The following is a 10,566-nucleotide window of genomic DNA, read 5'->3' on the forward strand; positions in this document are numbered from 1 at the left end:
CAATATTCTCCTCTAACACCATAACTCAATTAACTTAATTGTGCTCATGAGGAATCTGTACATGGACCAAGAGGCAGTTGTTGGAACAGAACATGGGAACACTGAATGTTTTAAAATTAAGAAAGGTGTGTGACAAGGTTGTATTCTTTCACCATACTTATTCAACCTATATGCTGAGATGCAAGCTTAGTCTCTTTATTATTTTTTGTTGTTGTTGCTTAAACAAATCCATTGATCAAAATTAGCAAAAAGAAATGACAAAAAATATGCAATAAAAACTGTATTAGTATTTTTATGACATTTGACTAGGCAGTGTTTTCGTCTATTGTGCTAGGGTCACCATGAGTTGGAACTGACTCGACACCTAACAACAAAAACAACATAGCATTTGATAACCTAAAATTTAGCATGCAGTTTTTCTTACAAAGATACTGCTGATTTCTCCAATAGCTACAGGTCATTCATTCAATGTGTTGTTGTTGTTGTTAAGTGCCATCGAGTCGGTTCCGACCCATAGCGACCCTGTAACAGGGTTTCCGAGGGTGTAAATCTTTATGGGAGTAGAAAGCCTTATCTTTCTCCCACGGAGCGGCTGGTAGTTTCGAACCGCTGACCTTATGGTTCACAGCCCTATTCGTAACCACTACGCTACCAGAGCTTTTTTCCTCTCTATCTAGTTGAGAAAAATGTACCTTTCATTTGTCATCTGTCAAAAAAATTCAGTATCACCAGTCAGGACAAGAGGTGAGTTGCTATAAATTTCTGAAAGGGTAAAGTTAGCATGGCTGTTAGAACTCTCAAAACATTGGCTATTTATGTAAATCAAAAACCAAACCTTTGGGCTTCTGGGAAATGGGGCCATTAGTTTTAGAACTAAACCAGCTACTCCAAGGAAAAGGCTGTTAATAGCTTTCATTAGCTAACTAACATTTGTCCTCTCAATGGAAAGAGAAGAATTCTATGATGTAACAGCAGAGAAAGAGAAAAGTGGATGAGAGTGAGGAAATGACTGAGGGTCAACATAGACTGATAATGTGGTTTGGTTCCATAGGTATTTATTTATTGGCTTACCCTGAGCAACAAAGGTTAGTAGTAAAATGTTATCTTAGTCTGTGTAAATCTGCATGACAAATAGCAAGTTATAATAGTCTTATTGAAAAAATATGGGTGTCCTTTTCGGTGCTACCTGTTTTTCTTTTGCTGCCTGCCTCTTAAAAAATCAGAACGTTCTTCTTTTTTATTTTATATCTTCTCTCAATTTTTACACTTCCCTTTTTCTCTTGCTAGTGCTAAGCATTTTAAAAAGGGGGGGGGGGACACTCTCTACTGCTGCCCCATTGGTTTGAGTGACCACTTGCTCCCGCCAAAGAAAGATTAGAGAAGCCAGGTCACTAAGGTGAATGACTAAACATTTTCTCTAGCTTTTCACTAAATACAAGGCACAGAATCTTCCTATTTTAATGTCTTGTATTTAGTTAGGACTCTGGACATGGAGCCATAGAGATGCCGGAAATTTGCTCAAGAAAGCATTAAGAAATCTTGTGTGGTTGTTTTTGCATCCTTGTGCCATGCTATTTTGGGGTGAAGAGGAGGATTCTTAAGAAACCTTATCTACCATCACAAACAGTGTCTATCCTACATCTGAGTATCTACCACTTATTTTGTTAAAGGAAACCAATTTTGTAAGTCAACTGAACATAAAGTTACTAGAGGATGGCACAGACCTTGTTCTATGTAATCATAATAAATGCTTTAATTTGGAAGATAAAAATAACTATTGCCTTAATAATAAAATAAAACTTGTGGATCTTGGGTGAAAGCAGAAAATATCAGAAAGATGTGTTTAACTGTGTTTTGTTGACAATGCATTCATTTTGTTTACTGACTAGGCATCCACATATTCAACTATGTGGATCATAACAAATTATGGATAACATTTTGAAGAATGGGAATTCCAGAATACTTTCTTGTGTTCATGCAGAACCTCTACATAGACCAAGAGACAGTCTTTCAAACAGAACAGAGAATGCTTACAATCAGGAAAGATGGACATCAGGGTTGTACCCTTTCATCATACTTATTCAATTTGTATACTGAGTAAGTAATTCAAGAAACTGGGTTTTATGAAGAAAAATATGGCATCAGAATTGAAGGAAGACTCATTAACAACCTCTAATATGAAAGTGACAAGTTTACTTGGTGAACGCAAAGAGGACTTGAAACACTTACTAATAAAGATCAAAGACTACAGCCTTCGGTATGGATTAGCTCTCAACACAGACAGAACAAAAATCTTCACAATTGTAAGAAACATTAAGATAAATGGAGAAAAGACTGAAGTTGTCAAGGATTTCATTTTACTGGGACCCACAATCAATGTTTATGGGAGCAGCCATCAAGAAATCAAATGATCTTTTGCACTGGAAAAATCTGCTGCAAAAAAATTCTTCAGAATGTTAAAAAACAAAGATGTCATCTTGAGGACTAAAATGTAATTGACCCAAGCCATAGTATTTTCTTATGCATGCAAAAGTTAGACAATGAATACGGAAGACCAAAGAAGAAATGAATCATTTGTATTATGTGGTATAAGCAAAGAATATTGAATGTACCACGGACTGTCAGAAGAACAGACAAATCTGTCTAGAAAGAAGTGACAACCAGAATATTCTTTAGAAGTAAGGATGGAAAGACTTCATCTCACATTCTTTGGACATGTTATCTGTAAAAACCAATTCCTGGAGAAAAATATCATGCTTGATAAAGTAGAAGGCTAACTTTCTACTCAGGTAAAAAGAGGAAGACCCTCAACGAGATGGCATGAAGCAGCAGCTGAAACAATGGGCTCAGATATAGTAAGGACTGTGAGGATGGTGCAGGACCAGGCAGTGTTTCTGTCTGTTGTAACTAGTGATGATGAGTTAGAACAGTCTTGATGGCACCTAACAATATAACGAGGCCCTCAAGTTGATTCTGACTCACGGCAACCCCATTTGTGTCAGAGTAGAACTGTTCTCATTAGAGTTTTCCATGGCTAGTTTTTCAGAAGTAGATCACCAACCCTTTCTTCTGAAGTGCCTCTGTGGTGATTCTAACCATCAATACTCGGTTAGCAACAGAGTGCATCCACTGTTGACACCACCCAGGGAGTCTGCTTAATAACATTGCTGTTGTTGCTCTATTAAGACAAATAATTTAATAAGAGGTTTCACACAAACCTTCAGAGATAATATAGGTATTGTAGTTGTTGTTAAGTGCCGTCGAGTTGGTGCTATCTCATAGTGACCCTATATGGTTCCCAAGGAGAGGCTGGTGAGTTTGAACCACTGAACATCTGGTTCAAATCAACCTTGAGGTCAGGAGCTTATCCTACGGCACCACACCAGATATACTTTTATAGAAAATTAACTCTACAATAATGCAGAGTACCCATGTCAGAGGACTAGTATGAGAAATGTTTAGATTTATCAGATGGAAACTTAAAGAGGTTATTGTCTAGTGCTCTAAGCATTGTTGTTGTTGGTAAATGCCATATTGAGTCAGTTTCAATTCATAGTGACCCTACATAGGGTTTCTGAAGAGTGCTGGTGGGTTTGAACTGTCCACCTGGAGGTTAGCAGTCCCGTGCTTATTCTACAGCACATTAGTGTGCAAAATAAAAAGGCAGGAACAAGGGGTCCTGGTGTGGCACTGGACTGCTGACCACAATGTTGGGGGGCCACTATGAGTAGGAATCGACACAATGACACCTAACAGCAACAACAACCTGCCCCGGGGTGGTACAAAAAATTTACATGCTTGATTGCTAACCAACAAACTGGAGGTCTGTGTGTATCCAGAGGAACCTCAGAAGAAAGTTGTCTGGTAATGGACTTCCAGGAAACCAGTCACTGAAAACCCAGTGGGGCACAGTTCTCTGACACACATGAGGTCACCATGCACTGGAATGAAAACAACGGCAATCTGTTACCTTACAAGGAAGGAAAAGGCCCCATTGATCACAGGTCAAAGCTTACCTTACATATCCAATCCATCCCTCTCTCCCAATTGCCTGTATCACAGCTTCCTTACAAGATTTAACATTGCTCTTTGCCCTCTCCCAGAGGCTCGGTCTTGCCTCATTTCCTTGCCCTCTCTGGGTTCTCAGATGCAGAGTGCACTGGTTAGGGGATCAAAAACATTTTGACATTGGCTGTACCTTGGTTTAAATCAAGGAAAGACTGATGCAAAGAATACCTTCACATGCAGACACTTCGGTGCTATCCTCTTCTTGGTTAGAGAGCAAACAGCTGAATTTCGGTGTCAGCTCCAAACCTGTCTGTTTTCCTTTCTCAAATGCTCCTCCAAATCGGAAACTCTGGGAACGGGACACAGAAATCTCAAATTGCTTGATCACCTCCTCGTCACTATCAGAAGATGTGGACAGCTCTTCATCATCCCCAAAGCTGTTAACTGGAAGCAAACAAGAATGTGTGAGTCCCCTGCATGGCCCATGTGGGGACTCACACCATACAGAGGTAGACACTCTGGGAAAATGAGACAATTAGCCTGCATCAAAGTAAGCCCCAAGTGGAGAGAAAGAATTTAAAGCACTCTTGAAACACAAGCCTAAGTCCAAAGGACGGAAAGAAGAAAAGCACATTCATGAAAATAATTAGAAATGTATGGCTAGAACCCAGGAGGAACTATTGGGATACCCGTAATCAACATAATGAGCCCTCTTATTGAGCCAGACCACCCTGCTCCTTTGTTATGTCACTTGCATGTGTATCACTTGGAACAGAGCATTTTCCTTACGTACATTTCTAGTCAATGATGATGAGAAATACACTCTCCACCTCATCTAATTTATTAAAACACATAGAACCAAGGCCCACTTCAGAGAAAAGACATTTGCAAATGGAGTTTTCCAAAACTTTCCTAGTTTCGAAAGCAAGACAACCCTGTAGTACATACATTTTAAAACTGCTTAGAGAGCACTGAGATTTTGTTAAGAGTGATGGGAAAAAATGGGATTGGATATTGGTAAAGATTGTGCAACCTGATAATTGTAGCAAAGGTCACTGAATTTATGTGCAAAAAAAATGTTGAAATGGCAAATGTTTTGTTATATATATATAAATATAACAAGAAACACAACAGAAGAGTCCATTCCAATTCATGGTGCTCCCATGGGTGACACAGTAGAACTGCGCCGTATATTTTTCTAAGCTGAAACCTCCAAGCCAGGTGCTTATTCCACAGCATTGCTGAGTGAGTAGGTTCAAACCATCAACCTTTCAATTAACTGATAAGCACAAACTGTTGCCCAGGGACCTTATACTTACCACAATCTTACTAATAAGCTAGTTTTTACCAGGAATACCGTATGCCATTCTCTATGTCCAATCCAACTCAAATGCTCTCTGAATTATACATACCACTTTCCCTGTGCCTGCCACACACCATCATACTTGCCTTCTTTAAGTTTCTCCTACATAACAAGATTGTTCCTGCCTTTGAGGTCTTTGAAACCCTCCTCGAGATCTTTGCATGACTGTCTTCTTCTCATTATTCAGGTCCCACACAGACAGCCACTTCATCCAAAAGGCTATGCTAAGCATCCTATCTTTATAGAATTTGTCTTCTTTATTCTCAATTCCCCCCTATAACTTCCATGAAAATAATAGTGTCTTTTTTCTTAACCAGAGTAGCCCCATAATAAAAACAATGCCTAATGCATAGTAACTAATTGATAAATACTTGATAGTTATGGAATGCCCAGTGTTCTTCCAATGCCAAGCATCCTTTGCCACCTTGTGCCTTGAGTAGTCTTCTCCAGCCCTCTATAGACTCATCATTAACCTATCATTCAGGTTTTAGCATAGGCATAACTTTTCCCAGAAATCCCTTCATTGGCCCCTTCAATCAGATTAAGGATTCCTTCCATGTGCTGTGCAATAGCTCTGCCCCCCAAGCCCCCATCATAATCTTCCCACATTATGACAGCCTTGCCTATCTAACTGCCTTTTGTCCCACCTAACCTGGATTCACTGTGAGGCTAAAAGCATTCTTGAAACATGGCAGACAACTCTGGAAACATTTGCTGAATATGAATGGAAAACTGGAAATGATGGGGAATACATTTTAATCATTTCTTCTTCCCATGAAAAAGTCAGACAATATATTCAAAGAAGAACATGCTTGTTCATTCACAGATGGATTCTGAAGATAGTTTCTGAACCAGAAGCTAAGAAGAAATAAGAAACTAGATTTTAAGAGAAAGAAAAAATATATTCTTTGACTTGGTTACGAGTTGATATTCGTGAGGTTCTTTGGAAGATCAATGACAACAGCAAGCTCTTACTGAGTGTAATGTAACAGGCACTGCCCAACTATCTCACACATATCATCTCTTCTGAGCCACATAAATCCCTAGTATTGTTCCTACTTTCCAAACAAGAAAATTGAGACAGAGAGACATAGGCAGTTGACTGAAGAAGATAATACTGTTAATAAGGGACAGAGCCAAGACTAGAATCAAGGCAGCCTGTGTCTACAGCCTATAGTCTTAATCACTATGCTGAAGAACCAGAGCAATGGTGACACATACTCTTAATCTGTGTTTTCACATTAAGTACCTAGGGTCCCTATGGCCAATTCTCTTATCCTCTCGGCCTCTTTTCCCTCATTTTTAGATAATTTCTAAGATCTGGATCATTTCCCAAATCTTTTCTAGCTGCAAAATTCCATGACTCTAAAGTTCCTGGCCAATAGGCATGTTCATTTGATCCATTTACCCCACTGATGAGAGCACATTGTTGTCAACTCACTCAATTCTATTGCTTGTGCCAAACACTATGGTAGGATCCAAAGGAGTAACTCTTAGGAAAAAAAACTAGATTTCCCATCAATACTCTAATACACTGTAAAAGATAAAATAAAATTTAAAAACCTGTCTAAACCTCAGAGATGCCTCTGCTTTGTCTCAAACCAATTCAACGAGCAATCTCCTGTGCATGGCATTCTGCTGTGAGATGGATCATAATATATGGGAGAGTCAGGGCAGAGTAAAACTGGATCAAAGCTAAATACCCTCCAACTTCTAACTGCAACAATGGGCTCAAACGCAGACACAATAGTGAGGAGGGTGTAGGACAAGTCAATGGTTCCTTCTGCTGGGCATAAGGTCACTGTGAGTTAAGACTTAACTCACAGTGACCTTATGTTTCTGAATAAGCACCTGGGAGGTAGTCAGGGATACACATAGGGGAGGGAGGTTTAGATTAGCCGTTTACTGGAGCTCTTTCCAACTCTTTGAGATTCCACTCAATTTGTTTTCTTAGGCCTGTTTTAACAAACTTAAGTAGTCACAAGTCATCCATTTCAAACTGCATGAGTTGAACCATGAATATTTCTCCATCTACAAAATCAATAATTGGGCTTCATTCATTTCCTGGTATGGGTGCCTTAACTCTCTCCCTCCCCACCCGCAGGACTCACATCCACAGAGGACAGATTCTGTTCATGAAACAATATTTATAATGGTAATTATAACAGTTCCCATTTACTAAACATATATCGTCTCCTTTATTGATTGCAGCAATATCATGAAGTGTTGTTAAGTGCCATCGAGTCAGTTCCAACTCACAGTGAACCTGTACAGGGTTTCCAAAGGGTGTCTGATGGGCTTGTACCACTGACCTTTAGGTTAGCAGTCCAGTGCTCATCCTATACTGCCACACCAGGATTCCATACCATGAAATAGGGGCTATATTTATTCAGGACTATTTTTATTTCCGTTGTAATGATAGCGAACAGAGATACAGAAGTAACTTGCCCTAGGCCATGAAGTTAGAAGACAAGCTGGGAAATGAACCTGGAACATATACCTTAACCACTATATGTATCATTCATATCCTTACACCTAGTAACTAGGGCCATATTTGCTTTTCAGAGTGAGGTGGGAGGGAGCTCTTCCACTTCCATTCTGAAGTCTGCCAGGAGGCTGTTTCCTTTGTGAAGGGGTAAAACAGAGAAGCCCAGTGGGAAGGGCCTTCAGTGCCTGCAGAGTTAATGCACCCAGCAGGCTGCAGGGTAACGGGCCTGTTACTCCTCAGGAGTTATAAATACACCCCATGCTATTCTAGGTCTCTCTCCCCAAGGATCTCAGGGAATTCTCCATCTAAAAATAAAGAAACAAACAAACAGAACTGCCACTCCCTAAAAGCCACTGAAGAGCAATAGAAGGCAATAGGCTTTCCATTACCACAATAAAAACAATCATTTATAGAGCATTTACTATGTGCTAGCCACTGCACTAAGAACTATTCAGATGATAACTTCTTTACTCCTCACAAGAAACCAATCTAATAGGTACTACCATTAGTCCTGGTGTGGCACAGTATGATAAGCACAAGACTGCTAAGAAGGTCAGCAGTTCAAACCTACAAGCTGCTCCTCAGAAACTCTATACCTATTTGAGTCATAATCTATTGGACAGCACTTAGCAACAAACAACAAATATTATTCCAGGGGTCCTGGTGTGGTGCTTTAGGATAGGCACTGGACGACTAACCTCAAAGTCATTGTTTAGACCCACTAGCAACTCCTTGGAAACCCTGTAGAGGATCGCTATGAGTTGGAACTGTCTGGATGGCACTAAACAACAACAATATTATTGCAAGGATCCCTTGGTGGCACACTGGTCTATCACTCCACTACTAATCAAAAGGTTCAGAGTTCAAAGCCATAGGGCCACTTTAGGGGAGAGAGATCTGGCAGTCTTTTCCTGCCCAGATGATAGCCTATAAAACCCTACAGAGGAGCTCTACTCAGTCACAGCTTCTTGCCTTGTAATGTCATGTGTTTGTAATGTATGTTGTATATGTAATAGAATGTATATGTCAACAACCAAATAACTGATCAGGATTTCCTTCAACTTCAATCTTTAAAAATAAATTCTCACCTGAATTGTGGCACTTATTTCAGAAGCAAGATAGCATTTGCTGAAATGCCATGTAAATATCAAGTTCAACTCCCTTTCAAGTGAAGTATTCAGGAAATAGTACAGTGGGGATTTTATTATTCAAATCTCCAATCCTTCACACAATTAACTTGCTAACATGAAGAGGGGAAGCTGCCCAATTACTATAGAGGTGGCCACATCTTGAAGTGGAAAGAGTGCTGTTAAGTGCCGTCGAGTCGGTTCCAACCCATAGCGACCCTGTACAGAGTTTCTGAGACTGTAAATCTTTAAGGGAGCAGAAAGCCTCATCTTTCTCCCATAGAACTGCTGATAGTTTTGAACAGCTGACCTGGAGATTAGCAGCCCAATTCGTAACCACTACGCTACCAAAGGAGCTCTGGTAGCATAGTGGTTACGAATTGGGCTGTGAACCGTAAGGTCAGCGGTTCAAAACTACCAGCCGCTCCGTGGGAGAAAGATAAGGCTTTATACTCCCGTAAAGATTTACACCCTCGGAAACCCTGTACAGGGTCGCTATGGGTCGGAACCGACTCAACGGCACTTAACAACAACAACAACAACACGCTACCAAAGCTCCTTATTATACATCAGACATAATCCCAAAATGTAGAGACATCTTAGATGTCATACAAATATCCACCAATGAAGAAAAGTCAAACTCGTCCTCAATCTTTCTGATACATAGCCAGCCACTCACATCAGTGTGTGGATAAGTGTCTCTATGGGCTTCCTGCACCAACAGGGAGCTCATGATTTTGACAAAAAGAGAGCGCTGTCTGACAATGGTCTAGCAATACCTACTAGACCCCACTGCAATGGAGCCAACATATCCCACTCTCTAATTTGTAATTTTTTTTTTTTTTCTTGTTTAGCTAAGGGTTGCAAACCAAATACCCTCTTCCTCTTCTACAGCTAAGGCACAGTACAACAGAACCAGCAGTCAAAGCTAGAATGCTTGTGAGAGCAGAATTTAAAATCAAGCTGCCTAGGTTAGAATTTCTGATATTTTCCATCTTCTAGTCCAAAGACCTGGATTCCTGCTATGGTGCTCTAGGATCAGCACAGGACTGCAAACCACAAGGTCAGCAGTTCAAATCCACCAGTTTCTCCTCAGAAACCTTAGATAGGGTCGCTATGAGTCAGAACCAACTCAAAGGCATTTAACAGTTAACAACAGTCTGAAAGTTCTTTAATCTCTTGGAACTTCGGTGTCCTCATTTTGATATTATTGTTGTTGTGAGGGGCTGTCAAATTGACCCTCAATTCATGGTGACCCCATGCAAAACAGAACAAAACAGAAAATGGTATAGGTGCCTGGTCCTATACCATTCCCATGACGAGTTGTGGATTAGACCATTGTTATCCATAGAATTTTCATTAGCTGATTATTGGGAGAACATGACCAAGCCCTTCTTTCTGTTATTCATCTGGAAGTTCCATGGAAATCTGCTTCAAAACCTAGCAACAGGCAAGCCACCACTGACAGGTGGGTGGTAGCTACACGGCTAAGAATTAGACCCAGGCCTCCTGCGTGAAAGGCAAGAATTTTACCACTAACCTACCCATGTGTGTATTCCAGAACACTTCATTGTACTTCT

The 10,566-nt window shown here is 40.2% G+C and overlaps 1 protein-coding gene across 1 annotated transcript in view; it reads right to left on the reverse strand.

Moving 5' to 3' along the window:
• The window catches only part of SYT16 (synaptotagmin XVI), a 278,525-nt gene that overhangs the window by 94,368 nt on the left and 173,591 nt on the right, over positions 1 to 10,566 (reverse strand). The window contains exon 2 of the mRNA XM_006864575.1: positions 4,237 to 4,452. Coding sequence (XP_006864637.1) covers positions 4,237 to 4,452 — 216 coding nt within the window. The remainder of the gene's footprint in view (positions 1 to 4,236; positions 4,453 to 10,566) is intronic.

This window comes from Chrysochloris asiatica, unplaced genomic scaffold (genome assembly GCF_000296735.1).
Source record: "Chrysochloris asiatica unplaced genomic scaffold, ChrAsi1.0 scaffold00067, whole genome shotgun sequence".
Lineage (NCBI taxonomy): Eukaryota > Metazoa > Chordata > Mammalia > Afrosoricida > Chrysochloridae > Chrysochloris > Chrysochloris asiatica.